Source organism: Aulonocara sp. 'chitande type north' Nkhata Bay, linkage group LG2 (assembly GCF_057382095.1).
Source record: "Aulonocara sp. 'chitande type north' Nkhata Bay isolate Kocher_YH1m ecotype deep benthic linkage group LG2, A_spYH_male_GT1.1, whole genome shotgun sequence".
Lineage (NCBI taxonomy): Eukaryota > Metazoa > Chordata > Actinopteri > Cichliformes > Cichlidae > Aulonocara > Aulonocara sp. 'chitande type north' Nkhata Bay.
The window spans coordinates 21606786-21628805 of record NC_141345.1 but is presented as its reverse complement, the minus strand read 5'-3'; the positions used below and the strand labels follow the sequence as shown (position 1 = coordinate 21628805).

General features: G+C 40.2%; 1 protein-coding gene and 1 long non-coding RNA gene across 2 annotated transcripts; one reads left to right on the top strand and one right to left on the bottom strand.

The window, feature by feature from the left end:
• Positions 1 to 5245: 5245 nt before the first annotated feature.
• Positions 5246 to 21716, top strand: LOC147337740 (uncharacterized). The gene is made up of 3 exons (XR_015131405.1): positions 5246 to 5970; positions 21297 to 21341; positions 21593 to 21716. It is a non-coding gene; the product is annotated as an uncharacterized LOC147337740 (long non-coding RNA).
• On the bottom strand, positions 7488 to 11614 carry mchr2b (melanin concentrating hormone receptor 2b). The gene is made up of 2 exons (XM_086309927.1): positions 10925 to 11614; positions 7488 to 8873 (listed from the first exon to the last, which is right to left on the bottom strand). The coding sequence occupies exons 1-2, from the start codon at positions 11326 to 11328 to the stop codon at positions 8234 to 8236; spliced, it is 1044 nt and encodes a 347-aa protein (XP_086166053.1). The 5' UTR covers positions 11329 to 11614; the 3' UTR covers positions 7488 to 8233.
• Positions 21717 to 22020: the final 304 nt, after the last annotated feature.

The following is a 22020-nucleotide window of genomic DNA, read 5'->3' as shown; positions in this document are numbered from 1 at the left end:
TTTGTTTGTTTGTTAACTAGTTAGTTAGTTTATTTGCTTGTTTTATTCAATTTTAAATCATGCTTTTTATTTGTTCTTGTTTCTAATGTCTCTGTAAAGCACTTTGAATCACCTTGTTGTTGAATTGTGCTATACAAATAAACTTGCCTTGCCTTGCCTTGCCTAGTGTGAAGCGCTTTGGGGTCCTATGGACTAGAAAAGCGCTATACAAATGCAGGCCATTTACCATTTGCCATCCCTTGTCAATCTTCACGTTCATTAAATATATTTCTGACCTTGACACACACCAGTTTTAAACTATGATTATCTTTATTCACTTCCACTGAGGTTGGTTTTGGTCAGTGGTTTTGCTTCACAGACATAGCAGATCAACAGAAAGTCGGCTTATTTTGCCTCCACATCTCTCCGCCTCTGTTTAATTCTCTAATAGCTGATCACATGAGAGAGTAACGCAGGGAAGCTGCTATAACCGTAAAGTTGATGATGTCCGTGAAGATGTCAGAGCCTCGGAGTGGAAAATTCAAGACAAATACACATCTGTGTAACGCTTGGCAGTAACATGTTTGATAGGTGATCTCATCGCTGGTACGGGTTTGAATGCAGATCCACTGGGGAAACAGACACACAGAACCAGCATCAGCACATGTATGCACAAGCGTCACAATGAAGGATGATCTGCATGATTTACATCCTCTGTGTACACAAAAGTACGTACTAATGCACAGCCTATAGTGATGTGTTACAGTGGACTCAAAAATCCTGGGAAACTTGCCTGGATGACGACGGAAAATCTAAGATGTTTTGATCAAGTTTTCTTTGAATTTTCAACCTCAGGCTGCAACACATGTTTATTTGCACAAGAGACATGACATGATGTCCCTTTAAACCAACATAGAGATGCATGTTAATGCCAGATGTGAACAGGGTGAATGTAAGGCTCCTTGTAATTCAGCACACTCTGTCATCTGTTATGACTTTGCAGACTTGCTACATTTTAAAGGTAACAGCTATGCATGTCACCTTCAGTCTACTGCTTAATTATGTTGTCTATGTGCTCATCTTCAAGCCACCGTAGCATCTTAATGTGTTCTGAATTTTGATTGATTTGACTGCACATGTCACATCCACATTTTAAACTTTATTCTCTTAATCATCTGATTTATTTCATGCAGGCAGGCAGAGAAGAGCGGATGGCTCTCTAAAGCACCGCATTCAAAGCGGCTTCCCTCTTATTAGTTCTGGTGCTCATCAAATTTTTACACTGTGGTGCTCGAGGGTTTAAAGTTAATACTCTTAAAGTCACTGAGTGCCATCGTGTTTAATTTGTACGTGAGCGGTCACAGTTGTTGGAGATCAGCTCCAAATCACCCAACAATCTGCTTCCCATTCACTCGCCAGCTAATAAACCCGCGAGGCAGGTTTAAGACTGCTGCAGTGCACGCTCGTGTCACATCCACATCCAGCGCTCTCCTTCGATCACCGCGGTGCATGTAAACGTTCGCTCCACCACGAGTTCTGCCACACTGCTCACCTGAAAATTATGCTGACGTGCGCTGCTGTCGCTGGCGTTCGTACAGCATTCATATGCCTTCCTGCACCACGAATCCAGTCGCATTTTAATACTTTCAAATGTCTTACATCAACACTGTGCACACACGTTCCCATAATCATCTTTTTCATTTGAGTCGACGTCCTGAAACCTAAGCCTTCTGATTGTGACAAGTTCTGACTGTGCTTCCTGCGTGACTGAATATGTTTATGGTTGTCTACAAATTCCGCATTAAGAACAAAACCAGTTTTGTGTTAGAATTTGTGCTCCGGTTTAAAAAAAATAAGCCAAAAGTAAACAGTGCGGCTCATTTATGTGTTCAAACAGTTTGAGCAATGACAGAAAGTTAAATTAAAGCAGATTGTGGCTCCACAGATGATCCCTGTTAATGCTTTTGGTCTTCAACATTATTACTGAATGAATTCAGGCTGAGTTTGAGTTTGAGCAGAGCTCCGAACACAAACAGTATTTTTTTTTACTGTTAGAGAGATAGATTTTCAGGTAGCATCAGCATTACTGTGAGAGAGCTGTGCTACTGCAACATTTTAATATTCAGTGAAGTTTTTACAGTCAGTGCCGGCCTGTCAGGTTTAACTCCAGCAACTCCTGAGGAGCATCAGCTCACGTTTTCTGCATTCTCTGTAATGTTTCAGCAGCAGAGTGGAAAATATGTCAGATGTGCAGCTTTTCTGATATCATCATAATGCTGGTTTCTTCTGTAATGCAGGCAAATAAAAAAGAAAGAAAGATTTTGGCTTCCGTTCTGCCATCAGAGACCGGAGTGTATGGAATCCATAATTGAATTCATGTTGTCTCCGATGGGAAAATATTAAGTGAAGCTGGGCTGGAAGGGCTCTGCTTCACTGAGATAGGAGGGAGAAGTCAGTGCAGATGAGAGGTGAGGAGGAAAATGTGATTTATATGTTAGCCTGAATCATAAAAAGGACTCCTGTCAAACCTTTGATTGAATCACAGCTGGAACGCATTCAGGTTTAAGCGCTGAACAGGTGCTGCTTGTAGCAAGGATTGCGGAGAGGAAGGCAGGATGACCCGTCTACCTCGACCGGCTTCAGTAACGAAATGTGAACACAAGAGTGAGATCTCCCTTTGAAAAGAGCTGAAAATCACATTTTAAAAGGGCGAGCGGGACAAACCCCTACGAATAAGAAAAGTAAAAGTGGACTGAAAGTTATTTTCATTTCAAATTAAAGTCTACTTCAGAAACATAATCATATAAATACAAACACAGTTGATGGACCTGTTCTCTAAAACTGCTACTTGTTCATTTCGTACTTGGTTAATCATTGCTTGATTGCGAGTTTGCTTACTAACTAATTTCTTTCAGGACTCTAAGAAAATACCTGACATTTTTTTAATCACTTTTTTCCTGAGCTTTGGATGAAAAGGTGGACAACACTTCATTCAATGGAGGATATAGTGATTTGATCCCCTGCTGGATTTGTAAGTTTGCTCACTTACAAAGAAATGAACAGTCTGTGGTTTTTATATTAGTTTAATATTAATGAAGAGAGAACAAATATCAACCCATAATCCAGAAAAACAAATGACATGTTACTGAGTGGACTAAGCATTTGATCCCCAAGCAAAGCAAAACTTAGTACTTGGTGCAGAAAACCTTGTTGGCAAGCACAGCAGTAAGATGTTTCTTGTGGTTGATCACCAGGTTTGCACACATCTCAGGGGCCACTTTTCTTTATAGAAACTCTCTAAATCCTTTAGATTTCATCCTCCACAGATTTTCTACATGATTCAGTTTGGAGACTGCCCACTCCATGACCTTAATGTGCTTTAGCCACTCCTTTGTTGCCTCGATGATATGTTTTGGGTCAGTATTATGCTGGAAGGCCCAGCCATGACCCATCTTCAGTGTTCTGACTGAGGGAGGATGAAGTCTTCCTGGACCCTCAGCAGAAAAAAGGGCACAAAGTAAAATGTTTCAATCTCTGTGCGTACCGTTTCTGAGCGCACAGAGTCGGCACCTTCTCACCAAGCTGATGATCCACTGACAGCGCTTTGGACTTACTCATGGGTTTTTTTAGCAGATCGAATGCTTATTTCACGGCATGCAAATTAGTTTTTCAATTTTATGTAATTTTGGGGGTTTTTTCCCCCATTTTTGGTTGATTTTCTGCCCCTATTCATTAAAACGAAACTACCATAAAAATTAGAGACTATTCATTTCTTTGTAAGTGGGCAAACGTATGAATTCAGCAGGGGATCAAAAAATTATTTCCCCTGTTGGATCAGCGCAGCTGGAGTGAGCAGACAGTTAGACAGACCAGAAACAGCCAGCCAGGCCCTGTCTGAAGATTTTAAAAGTTCGCCTACTAGTACTTACAATGCTCACTAATTAATTCTGTTAAAATCCCTATAAGCAGTTTCCAGCTGTCATATTAAACTAAACTAGCAGTCTTATCCTGTCTAAAGATTAAGAATTTTACTTTCTCCTTTAATAGGAAAAAAAAATCTGTGAAACTCCTGTTTTAGCTATCAGGAAGATTTTGTTCAACTGTGTTCCCAACTTTCAAATCAAAGATCCAAAGAAAAGAGGAGTGGGGGTGGTGGTTGTTGATGAAATCCTCTGCAACTTCACTTCACTTAACTAAAGCAAAGACAGAGGTCGATATATAATTCAGGGTCATTTCAGTGCACTGGTGTGACTTTGAAGCTGTTTTGGCTGCTGACGCTCTGACTCTTGCTTCGAAGAAGGCATGCAGGCATGTCCCAAAACACTAGACTAACCTGGGCCAAGCACACTTCCCCAGTACCTCCTTTTTTAAACTGGCACTTTCAACTGTTCCTTTGGCATTACTGGCATGTTGCTGGAGTGCTAAATAACACAAGAGCTACTGTACGAGCTTCACCGTAAATAGCAGAGGCAAGTGTTTTCGCTTGATGCGTCTGAAGATAATCAAAGATAAATCTGAAATATTACATTTACAAGAAATTCACAAAGAACTCACAGAGTTCATATATATGATTGACATGTAAGCCATACCAAAAGCTAGAGAAGCCACAGAAGCTTTAAAGAGGCTTTTAAAGCTTTCATTGGCTGAGTAATTCAGCATAAAGCAATGAAAGAAAATAAAGAAAAAACACTTTACAATACAGACAGTGAGGAGACCACAGCAAAGCAAGGTCAGGGCTGGATTAACCCAATGTTGAGGTCCCTGGGCAAAAATCAGTTTTATTTATTTTTATTTAGATTATTTGATTTCACTTAAACTTGTTTGTTCTGGATGTAAGCTCAATGGCAACAGAAACAATAAAGGGAAATGCCACCAGTTTCACACATTAAACGCAGGTAGTGAGCCCTAGTCTGGTTCAACCTGTGAAATTGAGACTCCCAGCAGAAACAACAGCAGCGCTTCTTCCAGCAAATTTCCCAAAACAATATTTTTACAACAAGCTAGTGGTTTATAACTAGTGTCACTATTATAGAGTCAAGTACCAAAGAGGAAGAGAGGATCGGGGAGGATGAGCAAACTAACAAGATGTGAGAGACGGCAGACGGTCTCCCATTTCCTGTGTCAACAAAGTGTCTTTTATGCACCATTCTGGTCATTTCTGGTAGAAGGATTTTACTGTAACCATGGTTATGAAGATTTGTTTACCTTAATAAAGCAGCAAATTTTAATCCAAATCATAGTCTGTCCCTAAGACGAATCAAGCTGCTTAAAGCCAATTTCTTTTAGCTTTCACTTGAAAAAAAACCCTTTATTGTTATGAACAATCGTTGAGTTCAGAGGTTGTAAAATGAGGGAAGTGTTGCTTACATTGAAAGTTACACAAGGTTTGTCCCATCAAGTCTGAGAAAACGGTTCTCCTTCAGCATTGGGGGAGAGTTGCTATCCCAAGGGAAGGAGTTTGACCATCCCCGAGTGATGCTAACACCGAGTTTGAGATGGATGGGTGGATTGATTAATTCCACTGTGGTGAAAACAGACCCGAGCTAGATGACAAAGCTTTCCATTTACCAGTCCATCAGTTTTCCAACCTTCTACAACAGTCACAAGCACTGAGTAGTTCATTTTCCATTCGGTTCACGTTTATTTACATAGCACTGAATGACAACAACAGTCCCCTCGAGGTTCTTCATACTGTACAGTAAAGACATTACAGTATTCTGGAGAAAACCTCGAGATAACACTTTGAACTAATGGGAAGGAAAAACTCCCTTTTAACAGGAAGAAACCTCCGGCACAACCAGGCTCAGGGAGGAGCAGCCATCTGCTACAACCAGTTGGGAGTGAAGGGAAAGAGAGAAAAAAAAGGAAAGAAAGAGAAGACAAAAGAAAGAGAGGAGCAGGAAACCAGACTAACACGGAGTAACGAAGAGAAAAGAGAAAAATGTAACAACATCCTGCAGGGGTTCATAAACGCCTAGGGAGTGAAAAGAGGTGAGTGGAGATGTGCTAAGTGCATCGCATGAGGTCCTCCAGCAGTCTGAGCATATAGCAGCATTACTAAGAAATGATTTAGGGTCACCTGATCCAACCCAAACTATAAGTCTTATCAAAAAGGAAAGTTTTAAGTCTATTATTAAAAGCAGAGAGGGAGTCTATCTCCCAAATTCATACTGGGAGCTGGTTCCACAGATACAGACTCTGCTTCCCGCTCTACTTTTATAAACTTTGGGAACCACAACAAAGCCTCAGTAAGTCTGAAAGCAAAATACTCTGTTGGGATAATATTATACTATAAGATCTTTAAGCTATGATGGGGCCTGATCAGTCAAGACTTTGCATGCAAACACAAGGATTTTAAAATCAATTCTAGGTTTAACAGGGAGCCAATGAAGAGAAAAAGGTCCCGTTGGTGCTCTCACCGCAGCGTTTTGGATCAACTGGAGAATTTTTAGAAGAACCTGATAATAATGCATTGCATATCCTCCATTGGGTGGCTGTGCTGAGCTGAGATAAAGTGACAAATCTGGACATGTAGAGGTAAATCTGCATGTCCAAACTCTATTGAAATAAGCTACATGTGGTAGTTCAGACATCTACTAATGATCTCTTCCAGGGCACATTCCCTTTGAAGGTAACTACGGTGGCCCTGACAGGTCAAATGCATAGTAATTTAAGAAAACACCAGCATGTAGAAAAATGCTGCAAAAACACACGAAACACAGCAGAAGTAAAAATATAACAATGGAAATGGGAAAAAAAAATGTCACAAAACACAATAGAAGTGTTTTTGGGGAGTCATTAGTGCAGATATGACAGAAGCCAAAATATAAGAAGGACTCCACTGACACACGCTTTAAAAGAAGAAGAGGAGGATGCATTGGTATCGGTGACACAGATGCCTGTTTACTGTTCACTCCACGACTGTTCCTTCACGTTATCGTCTCCCCCAAAAACACTTGTGTCGTGTTTAGTGAGATTTTAAGCTGCTGCCGCCATGAAAAAAAATGGACAGAAACTGGGATATTCCCGTTTTTCTCTTGTGAGTTTGTATTGAAATGCAACAAGGAATCACTTGAGGGCCGTTGACAAAGATAATGTGAGCTTACTCATTGACAAAGGCTCCCTTTCACAATACAGGGCCTCGATATGAAGTCAGACTCTGAGAGCCACTTCAACACTTCGAGCTCGGTTTGTATTTTGAGTTTCCAAACGAATTTACATGTCGTTAAATTACCACAAACTAATTTTCCAACTTGTATGCATCCAGGGCCCAGTCGCCTAATTAAGCACAGCTGGTAATCCACAGCGCAGAGAGAAACACACTGAAACACACTGTGATTATTTACTGAGGAGCAAGTGTGCGAGGACTCAGGAATGACCTGTAATTAATGAATGTGCGTTCCTCTTTAAAAACTCACTAGGCTCCTTCACCTCAGTTGGCACACAATGAATAAACAACACTCAAAATTAAAAGAATTCATCTTAAAAACTTATGAAATAAACCAGTGATGATCATCTACTGTGCAGTCATAGCTGTTTCCAAACTATACAGTGACAGTTTATTCCTCTGTGTTTATGCTGCGTCACAGATCTAACAGGAAGCGTTATACTTATAAAACGTTCTCACTTTTCATTGTGCATTTTAACGTTACACTGAAGGGAAATGAGTTTGCGGTCTCTGTAATATCACTCTGAGCCCTTTATGAGAAAAAACAACTTCTTATCACAAAATTACATGTCAGAGGCACAATCTGAAGCACATATCAAATATACATTACATGGGAGGAGAGAAGAACACCAATATTAAATCAACTATCTCAACTCAATATACAGTATCAACACTGTTTCAGAATGCTCAGAATGAACATGCCACCATGTGTGTTAACATTATCCGTCAAACACATAATAAAGCTGACTCCTTCTATCACCCTCCCATAGAAAGAGTCCTGAACATCACATCATTTCACACACTCAGCATGTGAACGCTTATCCAGCAAGCTGCACTTCAGTGTTGCAACTGACCAGCAAGAGACTGGAAGTACAGTTTATGAAGGCTAATGGAAACACTGAGGCTAAAAGAGAAAAAAACAGTACTTCCACTTTCCTGTTTTTTTCAGCTGCGGTTGCTTTTGCTGCTCGTGCCATTACGTTAGGTGGTATGAGTTTATGGTGATTCCATCCATCCGAGCTCCTTTCTTCTGTGTTAAGCAGCAATATATTTACATGTACATATGTGTATATATAGAAAAAAAAGTTAGATGACCGTACAGCGGTAGTTGGGGTCGTTTGTCGTGCTGGAGCCATCTGTTTTGACCACCGTCACCTTGGAGGAGTGCTGGGAGCTGTGCAGCGCGTTCTTTCGGCACAGACGCTCACGGTAATTCTGGGCGAAGATGAGCAACATGAGCGGATTGATGCAGCTGTGAGAGTAGCTGAGGCAGATGCTGATGTTGTAGGCATAGACGAAAGCGACGGTTGGCTTGTTGTTGCTCAGGTTGATCACCTGGATGACGTGGTAGGGCGACCAGCAGATCAGGAACAGGGCGATGACCATGAGGACCATCTTAGTGGCTCTTTTAGCCCAAACAGACTGCTTACGCTTGACCCGACGTATGGAGCTGAACACGTGGTAGAGGGTGAGCGAGTAGAAGGTGCTGATGATGATGAGGGGGATGATGAAGCCCAGGATAGACTGGTAGAGAGTGTACCAGTACATATCTTCAGGCCCGTCCAGGTACATCATACACACCTCCAAATGCTGCCTGCTCACAACCTTGGCGTACATCATGACGGGGACGGAGAGGAGGAAGCTGCCCAGCCACACCAGAATATTGATGATGATGGTCCACTGCACGGTCCTCTTTTCTGAGGTGGGATGGACAATAGCTATGTACCTGTGAGGGAGAATGCACTGTGTAAAGAGTATGACCACTCTCTTGAACACAAATGGTAAAAGCAGCTTTGCCAGAGTGCATGCAAGTGCAGGATTTTGCTTGGATGGTCATTTTCATGCTGGATGAGCTCAGGCTACCCAATGAGATACAAGGTACTATGTCAGAGATACACAATCATTAAAGTGATGATTGCACTGATAAATCAGCATAATTTAATAAGAGTAATTTAGCAAGAGGATGTAAACACATTTCCATATGGATTGTGCTTCAGTTTGAAGAGCCAGAAAAATCATTTTGCCATTACATGCAATCATTGCCATTTAAGTAGAGCCAGGGACTGTCTGCATGTTTGCGCCTGACCTTTCTGTTGCGATTTAGCAGGCGTGGACACAAAAACACTCCTGTAATTTCCTCCATGACATGCTGCTAAATTGCCATTGCTCTCTTATCATTAATTTAGTATACTGATCATTCAGAGCCATTCGTGTCCTGAGCTCAGGTTGAATATGTTTGCTATATGCCCAAATACCCCCACTTCAGACTGTCAAAACACTAGATAGCCCTGCACTATATTATGTGCAAAAAAGGTGTCCCTAGATGATTTTTAGGTTTGCATAGAGGAAGAATACTACAGTTTACCTCTATGCAAAGAACCAACAGCCCTTCGGGTATTGTGTTTCAAATAAACAAACACTTGTACGTATCTAAAACCTATAAATCCAACAGCATTGGGGCATTAAAACATGAGTCACTCATCTGTAAATGTTTTTACAATTATTTAGGTCTTCTGTTAATTGGGAACACGATCATGTTGATATCCACAAACCTCCCATGAAATGAAATTACACAGCAGCCCGAGATAAAGTGGCCTTTGTTGGGATAAACAGCAGCGAATTCAAAGAAAAGCACCGTAATGGCAGTTTGGACTTTACCTAATAAGAAATTAAGGGAAAAAAAAAAAATGCAATTACAGTATGAGCAGATGTTGAGCAGATAATGTATGCTTTCTTTGAAAGGTAACATTGATATCAGAAATAAGGGGCAACTCAAATAAACTCAGATAATCAGATATCAAAAATGTGATTTGGAAACTCGGGAAAATCAGCTGCTTTTTGTTTTAGGTTTCCATGAGTTTCACTGCCATTTGACTCAAGACTACAGACTAAAATTATTTGCCTTGAAAGGGAAGAAGTTTTGATTTTTTTTAAAAGGATTGTTTGATCTTTTCCTCAGTGTTTGCTACAGTTAAGCCTTTGTCTTTGTTTTCCCCGTTAAAGAAGTGATTTAAAATGATGAAGCTGAATTGATGTGATATAAAGCTCCGATGATTCACAACCTAAATGGCAAAGCAAATAAGAAACCTGTGAGGAATTCTTCCTGTGGAGGTGGTGCCGCTAAATCGGAGCACATTTATCCGGTCCAGTGACCCCCCTCGCAGAAATGTATTATGTGTATTATTCTGAAGATGTGTGCAATCATACCTCTGTCAAAGCCACCTGATCCAGATTATGTCTAAATGGAGATGTTTATCACTTCAGCTCTTTGGCATGAGGGCTCATTTAATGTCCTGAATGTGTTCAGCTCACAGACCCGACACATTTATATAGGGAAGATTGTGTTTTCATGGGTTGTTACTCGCATGAAAAAACCCACTCAGTGGTACATTTTTAGAAGGAGTGCCTTTCAAAAGAAATGAAAGCTTCACTTGCACCCACTGAGGCTGGCTATGTATCAGGCTGAACAAATGAGCATGAGCATGGATTTCTGTTTTCAAACAGAAAACTCTGGAAATGAGATTTAAAAACACCTACTGTGGAATAAAATAAAGACAGTGAGTACAAAGTGGATACCAGACAACTACTTTTACTTATTTTCAGGTAATATTGGGTTGTTATTATCTTGATTTTTTGCACAGATAAATACAGATAAAATTTGTTGTTAGCATGCTTTGGAGGATATCTTTTGTTTTGTTTTTTCCTAAAAGATAAAATATTAAAATATCTTCATGGATTGGGAACAACTCTGTGAGATGTGTGGATTTCAACGCTTACCGATCAATGCACAACACAGTGACAATCCCCACTGTGGTGAACTGGTTGCTGACATCCACCACAACGACCGCTTTGCACATGAAGTTTCCGAAAACCCACTGCCTGTCTCTGACCAGCTGGTGAATGTTGAAGGGCATCACAAGCAAGAAGAGCATATCTGCTATTGCCAGGTTAAACACGTAGATGTCTGATACCATTTTCTTCTTGCACGCTGCCACCGCGTAGATAACCAGCCCGTTGGCAACAACTCCAACTGAGCACAGGATGCCATAAATGGAAGGGAATATGTGCATGAAAGTGGTGATGTCGATCTGACTGTAAGGCGAGGGAGTTGAATTCTGACATGACTGATCAGCGAAGCTGTCTGTTTGGTTGTTTTTGCACAATATGCCAGTGTCATTCATCTTCAGCTCGTCCTCACAGTCACCTCGGCGTGGCCAGTAATTAAGTGGCGCACCGTGCGCTCCGGGATCCCCTCAAGCCCGAGCTTCAAACTTAGGGCGGCAAACTTTGGCTCTCTCTCCAAACGCGCGTATCCGCTTCTCTGCCCTGGCTTTCACTTACAAGGATTATATGATTTAGCACAAGAGGAGGGAAAAAAGCAGTGTCCAATCCAGGCTGACTCCACTAGCAAAGATATCGTTCCGAAGATGTTTATATGTGGGAGCAAATTAGGATCCAAATGTTTACTGTGCGCTTCTGCCGCGAGCTTCAACAGACACCAGTGTTCCCTCCTTGTAGAGGATCACGCTCCGCGTTGTGTAATGAGAGGAGCAAATCACAAATCGGCACTTTAACCTCATGACAAGAATTTTTTTTTTTTTGGGGGGGGGGGAGTAAAAAAACATTTAGTGAGACATTTTTGATCATAGGGGCGTTTCCAGGATTTTTTCCCATTTAAACGAGGCGACACACCCACAGTTTGTGCGCCTTTACGCTTCTACTTCTTTCTGGGTGTAGGTTAAGATTCAAGCTTCGTGGATCAAAGAGGACTTCCTGCTTAAACTTTAAGACGGCAAACTGAAAGAATCTCTCTTCAAGTTCTTTCAAATCGTTTAAGGCGTTAAAAAAAAGTTGGAAACAAATCTGAGGTTCAGACTGCAGACAGCTAGCGTGCCCCCCTTCCACACTTCTCTTGTTTCACTTAATTTTTTTACATAAAACAAAAGATCTGTCTCCCTTTGGGGGGTTTACCTAGATTTCCAGACGATCTTTAAACATTCTTCTCTTTTGCTTTCTCTAAATTATGATTAGCTTCAACTTCAGCAAATTAAGGCTGGCAATTAAGTTTTCCGGTGGTGAATAAGCCCTAAAGGCTCCTGTCTAACCCTGCTATCAAAGATGTGATTTTCTTTGGAGCTTTGTTCTGACATCGCTGGGAGCAGCTATAAAGGACAGGAGCTGATCCAGAATCTGAAGCAGCTCAACGTAGAGAGGGCTCTGCTGGGATCTCATCACAGGTCATCCGGCAGGAATATATATTGGAGGTTTCCCCGTGCCGGTTTCAGGGGCTGTTTGTTCATTCCCCGTAGTGCTTTCTTTCTGTTCCACCAACCATTCAAAGACGCATATAATATAATTATTTTTCACACAGTCCTCACATAAAATATACATTATACTTTTGCCAGTTCTCTCTTGTCCAAAACACACAGCCCACCTGCCTCAGCGAGCTCTTTAAACTCAGCTCTGAAATGAGTTTTGCATTTAATTATCTTGATCCTCCACACCAGCCCTCCTTCGTGCAGAGATAGACGGGTAATTGCTGTGATCTAGAGTACCTGTGCAGATTCTATCTACAAGTCAAAAACATGCAGAGTGACTAAAAACAAGGCCGTTCGCTGCGTTTTGACTGAGGCCCCTCCACTTTGATATCAGCAATTCAAGGACAGGAGATGTGACTACGTTTCAAATAGAGGATTTGCATAATAATGTCCCCCCGCAGTATCAGAAGTCATTTGCTTTGCTTAAATGTTTTTGAGCAAATCCTTGAGATCAAGGACTAATCCATTGTTTGCATTTATTTCATTTAGTGTTGCATAACTTCATACTCTCTACATGGGCTCCTGTGGAATATTATATAAGAAGTGCGAGTCCCTGAGAAGGTCCTGATTTCTTTTCGATATATTTCTTTGTTGTATATCTCACTGGGTGGATGCTCCCCTACACAAGTTACCCCTAGAATGAACTCTAAGGACTTTTATTGTCCTCTGATAGTTTACAGATATCACCATCAGTGACGTCATGAGTCATCATTGGACAGCTTCTTTTTTGCCTTTGCCTGCGTGGGTTTCTTCTGGGTTTCTTCCACAGTCCAAAGGCAGAGTTTGTTGGTTTAATTTTCTAAACTGGCATACCGGCTGTAGGTGTGGGTGTGAGATGAATCAAGCTCTCAAAGCACAGAGAATCAATGTATGTGTGAATGGATCAGTTTGGCTTGTTGTGAAAGATGGCTTTAGGCGGTTAGTGTGACTACAAAAGCTGTCCATTTCCATTCTTTTCAAAATTTCCATTTGTGCCCTGCACATTGTGTTTAGTGCAGATTTGCTAATGTTAGCGGGCCCACTTGGCAGGTAGTTTGTTCCAAGCTTGCCACGGTTCTTCTGTGGATTTGGGCAGTCTCGCTGTCTTTTGTCTCCTTGTGTAATCCTAGACTGACTGCAAGATGTTGAAATCAAAGGTCCACGGGCGCAGTGCCATCTGTTTTAGGACTCATTGTTCCTCTTGTAACAGAGGATAGTTCAGCTGCAGACTGAATTTGGGACCAGTCAGGCAACATCCTGATGGCTCTGCATCATTGATAACAACCAAATACATTTACACAACACTGTGCGGCTCTGTGTGTGTGTGTAGGTGTGTGTGTACATGTGTGTGTGTGTGTTTTAATAGCTTGTTTAGAGAATAACAGTGTTTCTCATGTGACTATCTGTTTCTTAGAAGGCTAGTAGAAAATAGTACAAAAAAGACACAGATCTCATTGTTTGCAGCAGCACGCTTCTTGTGCTATAAATGATAGACTACTGTGGGCTGAACGTACCCAAAGCTCTAAGAGCTGGGCTTGTGGCTGATACAAATCTCCAAAGGCGCGCAGTGTTTGAGTCTCTCTTTCGGCACCTGCCACTGTGAGCGCTGATGCGCGACAGGGTTAGTAGGGTCTTACCTCACACCTGCTCAAGTGGTCGAGCGCAGAGGACGGCGCTCGCCCTGGTCTAGCCCATGGATTGTGAAAGTGTGTTACTGTAAAAAGTACACTGCAGAAAAAAAGAGAGTGACAGACCAAGCCTGGATCAAGTTAGGATTAGCTGACAGCTTGTTAAAGTTTGGAGTGTGCCGACACGTTTCTGGGTACAGATTAAACCAGAAGGGTTAGGTGTATTAAAACCACAGGAAGATAATGCTTTACCATGCATTACCCTCTTGAGAAACTTTGCATCAAGGCATTCATGCAGAACACCCACATGAACATTGTCTTAGATCAAGAATCCCACCAATATATCCAAACTTGCCAGATCCCAATCCATGCAAGCCTCTGGTCTTGCATGGATTGTCAGTTCATTTATAGGATGAACTGACACAAACTGTTGAATGTTTTTTTTTTTTTTTTGGTGACAGCATGAATTGGAAACTCACTCACATGTATCATGCCTGCCCCACAGACTAACAGTGAGCAAAAAAAAGAAGTGAACAAAACAAAAATATTGTCTTTAGTGTGACTCAGTCTGTAGTATATTAGGTAATGATCATGTGACCTATGCCACCAGTGTCCTCAAAGGCTTCATTATGGTCTCATGTTGTTGTCTACTTCTCCAGCCTGGATTACGGGAATTGAGCCAATGTGAATGCTTTGGAGGTTCACTCGGGTGCAGTCTTTGAGCACGCAAACAGCAGGTCTCCTCTGGCCAGTGACACTTTGCACACTTTGCAGACAATGCCCAGACGCCATAGGTCAGGTAGGCTGCCTTGAAGTGGAAATAGAACAGCAACAGCAGAGTCTAGTGACAACAGGAGGGAAAACAAACAAAGAATCAAGAACAAAGAGTCAGAGATGAGAAGCGGCTTCAGCGGACAGCTTTAATCATTTTTATGTTGGTTTCATTCCTTTACAAAGAAGTTCTTTGTACACGGCTTCTGTCGGGGACAAACAGAAGCAACACATTCAGAAACAGAACGTTCTGATATTGATCTACACACGGACATTATTTTTTAACCTGATAAAAGCAAATTACCATTTGCCTGTCAATCGCAATTTCCCTTTTTGCTCTTCAATGAATTAGTAAAATAAAGTAATCCAAATGCCATCCATGTGACAAACACCATTTACAGCATTCAGTGAAATTACCCATGCTTCTTAGAAAGTTCCTCAATGCAAACACAGAAGTGGTTTCAAGTCTTCTCCAGACAGTTTAAAGACATTACATATTAGATGCTACCCTGTCCTATTTTTTGACATTTCATGCCCTCCAGAATTTTCTCACATCAGTACAGATGAGCACTCATTATGGTGAAGTGTATAATTGCTGTGACATTGAATCGTTTCAAAAGAGCATCGGGGAGCTGGCACTGAGCTGCGCACAGCAGGTTTTTACCTGTGTTTTCATGGTATCGCAGTCAGTATCAAATGCGCATGTAAAACACATGCAGGTTGATTTATATCCATGCAGATAGGCACTAGATTATCGCCTGACATCATAAGTGTGTCAAAAGTGTGGCCGCAACCGCACTGCAGCAAAATACACAGATTGAGCATAAATCTGTATTAGTAGAGTGCATCTACAGAGATTTATACTAAGAAACATTTCGACAAGCATGCACTGTAAACCTGTTTTGACATCCCATTCCTCCTTTCACTTGGATTATTTTACAAAATCCAAAAACAGACACTAAAACCAATCAATACCTTTCCACAGCAAACCATGCTCCATCACATCAAAGGACACAAACCTGAGTACATCCTGTGCTCTGTGCCCGTGGTACACTCTGTGGACATGGAACTGAAAGCAGTGAGTGGCAAGTGTAGCAAAACATAATGTAGTGTCTGAGTAACTTATCTAGGAACATCTTTTATGCAATATAGTGCTATGCCTTAGGCCGATAATTAAATTCTGAAAATGTGAAACGCCACAGAGAAACTGCCACTGTATCTATACGTCAAGCTGAATGTATAGTATAGAAGGAGACTTCAAATTAAATTAATTTCGAAGGATCATGTTTCATTTCCTGCACATTCTGAGCAGGCTGCAATTTACTGAGCAGATACAGTAACGTATGGGCTGTACGTATAATGTGCTCAACGCTAAACTAAACCAGGGTAGAAGTGTCTGTTTGCAATTCAATTGCAAAACATGAACCAAAGAAAATGAAACTCCAGCCTGTCCACTGTGCAGTTAACAGTATCACATGCCTGAGAGGTCGCATGATACTCTGCAATGAAAAGATGCATAAATGCATATATATATATACTATCATGATCATCATGATCATCATCATTATTATCAGTAGTAGTAGCATAAGTAAAAGTAATTACTTAAGAATAAAGACAAGGGCAAAATGTGCATTGATTATTTAAAGTTGCCAACAAAGTTGAAGCTGGAGTGGGTGTGCTGGGTTTATTTATTGGTGTGTAAATGTAGAGAAGCAGCCAAGAGTGTGTTTAGGAAAAAAATACATCAAATGGTTTTAAAAGTACAGGCACAGATTTGTTGGTACCCGAAGCAGCTTACATTGTGAGGTTTTTTTAATATGATTTTAAATATGATTTTTAGTCTTATCCTGTATTTTTGAATTGCAGCTAGTTTACCGCAAAGCCATGATGCAATCTTTTACTTTAACGTATTACAGTGGAGTTATCTGTTTATTTGTTTGCCTTAACAGAGTTTGCATGTTTTCCCTGTGCCTATGTGGTTTTCCTGCGGGCAAAACACCAGAATGGTGTTTTGTAGTATAAAATGATCATTAGCAAATATATGACGATCAGTCCTACAGTGGTTTTTCTCCGAGTGTGGTTGCCACGCCGCGGCAGAGCTGTAAGACTGTTGGATGCAATCAAATGTCAGATACTGTACTGTCTGTCCTTTTCATTACTTTCAAATGCAGTAAAAGTCCCTGGAAACTAAATTTAGTCCCCTCTACAGTTCAAACCCTCACTTTCTACAGCCATGGCTGGCTTTCATTCTACTTCCAAAACATATAGAATTGAAATACATCCAACTACTGGTTCTACTGAATTTTCATTGGCCGCAAGTAATAAAAAGAAACTTGTGAGCTGTGAAAACCCCCCAAAAAAAACCCCAAACGCTGACAGGCAGAGCTAAGAGGTAAGTACTCCACATTGCTACCACCATAATTAAATGTGGCAGTAGGGTATGACTGAAGCTTATAATGATTTTATTGCCCCTTGTGACATTTCTGATAACAGATCTTTGCCAGCTTTCGAAGGCAAAACTTCAGCTTAGTACAAATTTCCCTCTGATAGTCCTTCCTTAATAGTGGATGTTTACTCAGAGTTCTCACAGATGGATGCTATATCTTACTAAAGGCAAAATCCCCTCATTATGGAAGACTACCCAGCTTCACAAAGGTTGTGACTTTTGTGACAGAAGAAACTGTGGATCTACAGTTTCTCAAAGCTGCCCAGTCTGTTTTTGACTTCCTCGATGATCAAAGCTTCCTTCAGTGACAGCATTCATACTTTAGACCTTAAACCAGCAAGAACTCAGCTCATAAAAAGTAACACTGTGCTGCAATCCTTGTAGATTTGTCCAAAGTTACAATATCATTACGTTTTGTTAAATAATCTGCTTTCAGCGGGCATTGAAGCCGCTCGTTATTCCAGATTAGATATACGAAACACACAAGATAAAGTAACATTCAAACATCCCTCAGATGAAAATGAGCCCCTTGTTATACTGTGGTCACTGGGTTAAAAGGCATCCACCACAGCCCCCTGACCTTATTTATAGAGCTGCCTCTCCTATTGATCAAATGCTATGAAAATTCCTAGAATGGGACCTTTAGTAACAATTTGCCCTCACAGTTGAGACTAGATGCTGGAACAGATAAAAGCTATTCACAAACCATCTTTGCCATTAAGAGCTGATAAAGGGAAGGAGTGTAAGGAGCGGTGTAGGGAAGAGGATTTATAAGAGATTATTCAGTCCTCTAGTGCAGCACTGTGGCCATGCATCACAGTCTGATCAGGATGACAGCAATATTTCAAATAGTGATGGAAAAAGGACTCGGTCTGCATTTGATTATGGCATTAGTGTGTAAATAGATGCAAGAGGACTACCAGCCAAAGGTAGTTTCAGGTCACAGTTTGAACAGTCCCTAAGAGTTTTTGTTGTGGTTCACGGGGAGCTGGAACAAACACATGGGAAACACTTGACCCGCTTGGCCACATTCAGACTCATTAAGCTTAATAAGAGAAGTATTTATCTCATTAAGCTTGAATTTGGAGGCGGCTAGTTTGTACATTCTTGACTGCGGTGTGTAAAAGCTAACCTCATTTTAGACCCGTGTGTGATTTCCTCTGAGCCACAAATCCCATGATTCAAGGAAATGTGCCTTTTATATTTTCAGCTTCTTTGTTTTATGTTTATTAAATGAAATTGTAGTTTGCAGTGTAGCTACCCTGCCATGGATTACCACAGACTCATGGAATTTTGATACCATTTTGTGACTGATAACAATCAGTTAATACCTACCTACCTAAAAGCTACATTTCTAGGTCTAGGATTTCTGCATTGTTACATATTTGGTTGTCTTTGTGGGAAACCAGATTTAAATTGAGATGATTAATAATTCAATCTTTCATATGGAAGTGGTTCAGGGTCAACACTGGATGAAAGTGCGCTGCATGGCAGGCAGACTATGCTGGATTTGGATGAGAGAGTGAAGTACTGAGGTATCAGCTAATGCTTGCAGCCTCTGGCTCACATCTGCCAATTAGTAATTAGTAATATTAAAAAAGCCACTTTTGCAAAACAAAATCTGAGAATTCTGTTAGTAAAATTAACAGTAGAGGATAGTAAAATAAAATAAAAAACTTATAATTTTATTAAAACACCAAGACCATCTTGCATCTGAACCTAATCATTGTAGCCTTACAGCATGTGACAGATTTGCTAAAGTATTTGGAAATTCAATGCAAATCTACAGGTGCTACAAGGTTTTGTTTACTGAGGCTGTCAATATCTATTCAGCTGGACTTTAGATCCACCGGCGTGGCTCACATCAAGAAATCTATGGTTTCAGGGTTTTTAAAAAAAACTTTATTACATGCCTGTCCACGTCTGTATGTTTTTTATGGGACAGTGATGGCCGAGTTTGCACAGGTTTCTACAGAGACAAGCACCCATGAGTCTTAAAACTGGTCGTAAAAAAGTAAAATCCTTTTATGGTACATATAGATTATTCTTTTTTCAGTGAGGACAGTGTTTAATGTCTGCAATGGTTATCTATATATTGTAAATCTCAGCAACTTGAGAATTTTCTTGCTACTTTGACTTTCCGTTAAATATATTTAAATCATCATGGCTGTTTTCATGCTTCGGGGAAAGCAGGATGTGCAGGAAATGTTGTAGAAATGTAAAAGTACACTTTCGCTGCTCTCTGAAACATAAATTAAGGCTTAATCATTCATGTATTAATGTCAGGTTGGCTATTTATACATTCTAAATACATCTGTAGTTCGAAACTTGGCACAGAGATTTATTATGAGGGAGTTCAGGGCATGAAATATGAACAGTATGCACGGTTTGAGGTTGACTAAGGAACCGTGAACACATTTATAATGTGTTGGATATGAAAGCAATGTTTATCAAAGCTGTTCTGTCTAAATGGAGAAATACTGCGTGACTGTATAACGAGAGTGCACAAAACTTTTTTTCAGTGTTTTTTTTTATTTTAGCACAAAAAATGAAGAAATTATACATAAAAGCAAGACGTCAATCTGACCTTGGTAGGATTCATATCATGCATCCCCACATGTTTTTATCTCTTATTATTTTGGGGGATTCCCAGTGGTGCACCACCTCACATACATGTCTCCTCTGGCTATTCAGTATGAATTTGTGTTTCTTCCTTATGTGCTGTTTTCAGCTGTGTAACACTGCTGGCCACAAGGAAGCTTTTTGTTCGGCTTCTTCTTCTCCGACTAAGCCTGATGAAATATTCATGGAAATTTCACCCAGAACAAAGAAAAGATCTGAATGTAAATTACATGTTATTCCGCGACTATTACAAAGCATGAATCCAGAACAATACTGTGGCTTTAGGGTTTTTTCTCTTTACATATAGCAACGACGCTCCCTGTATGTTTCGTCCCACGCGAGTTGTCATTTTAATGTGCCATTCATTCGGATTAGTCAATGACTCACTCCAGGCAAGAAGATTCTTCTCTGGTTGTTGGATGACACAGATCTTGTGAAGGTTCTTTAGACCATCATATGATCTCCTTCAGGGGAATGAGCAAGATGAATTCACATACTGTATGCAGGGAAAGCATCCACTTATAAAATACCCACACATCTATTCTGGTGTTACAAATAACTCACTTTACTAGCATCTCATTTTCCAAGAATTAACAATCAAAACATTGTATTTTCCTACGAACTCGGGACAAAGTTTAGATTTGTGGACATTTTAAATAGGCTGCCATTTAAGTTATATATGCTGGTAATTCGGGTAATAACGACCAGAAGAAAAGTGGCATGAAAATTTTATTTTCTTAAGATACAGCAAGTGAAGTGAAAACATGCAGACAGGTGCTGAGCTCCAGGAAAATGTCACCACTTTCCAAGAACAGTTTTAATGCACATTGGCATTTACTGTGGAAGTGTGCTAATAAATAAAAAAACCAGCAGTTTTTTCAGTATGCCTGACTGGAGCAAAACCAATTGCTCCCGGAAGTTAGCGACATACGGTTGCTGAGTACTATAGAAAGCAGCACTGATGTTTGAGGTCATTTTTAAAAGGTAAGATGTTTTTTTGTTTGTTGAATGAGCAAGCCTGCATGTTATCAGCACATAAATCAAATTAATCTGTGTATTGAAACACAAAACTGTGGCTTACCTAGCAACAAATTACTACACTGTGGACATATTAGGCTAGCAAACTCGTAAAAGCAATGAGGAACGACACATTCATTTATCAATTAACCAAATATTTTATCCTAATGTTATTTCATTCATTGACATCATGACATGTTTAAAAAAAGACTTTGAGTTTTTGCTGGGTTGCTGGATTGAAATATTAGCTAAATATAACATTAATAAAACATTATGTCCTACGGCTGTCTGCTCTGTTTATCCTCAAATAATGTTTTCAATGTTTTCAAGCTTTGTCGTCCTGTTTACCGTTACTGTCTGTATTACAGCTGAGCTGACTGCTGAAGGAGAGCCAGTGAGACTGAAAACACAAGGTAAGTTTATAATATGCTACCAGGTCTGAAACAAATACTCAAGACTAAATAGATGAATTAGACTAAATACGTAAAACTTATATAACTCTAATCCTGTATTACAGTATTAGTATTTATTGAATATGTATTGAATTACACAAATTCATAATAAGTGAATTTGTGTAATTCAATACACAACTCGTCACAAAGTTCTATCATTAGAGTTTTCCAATGAAAACCATACTCACCTCCTGATGCATTTACCTGTCCAGGTAACGTGTTTATGTGATGCCATCACCGACAGTCTCTTTCTGTCCCACCTGCAAGTCTTGGAGATTACTTTCACTCTGAGATGTGAATCATGAAGATTACTGAAAACACAATGAAGAAAAAGTGGTAGGTAGACAATAATTCATTGTGAAATATAAATTTTATTGCATAAAAATATAACAATTAGTTATATCACAGTTAATTGTTATTGATTAGCAATATATTAACAATAAAAATGACCACCAGCAGCGTGCTGCAACATATGCTTCACTGTGAGGTAACAATTATTATAGATTGATTAATTTATTGACTATTAATTGCCGTTACTATTACGCTCTTCCACAGTGTCTTGTCTGTCTGCCTTCTGCCTGTGCCTGGTTCTTCCTGTTAAATGGGAGTTTTAGTTTCCCGCTGTTGCCAAGTGCTTGCT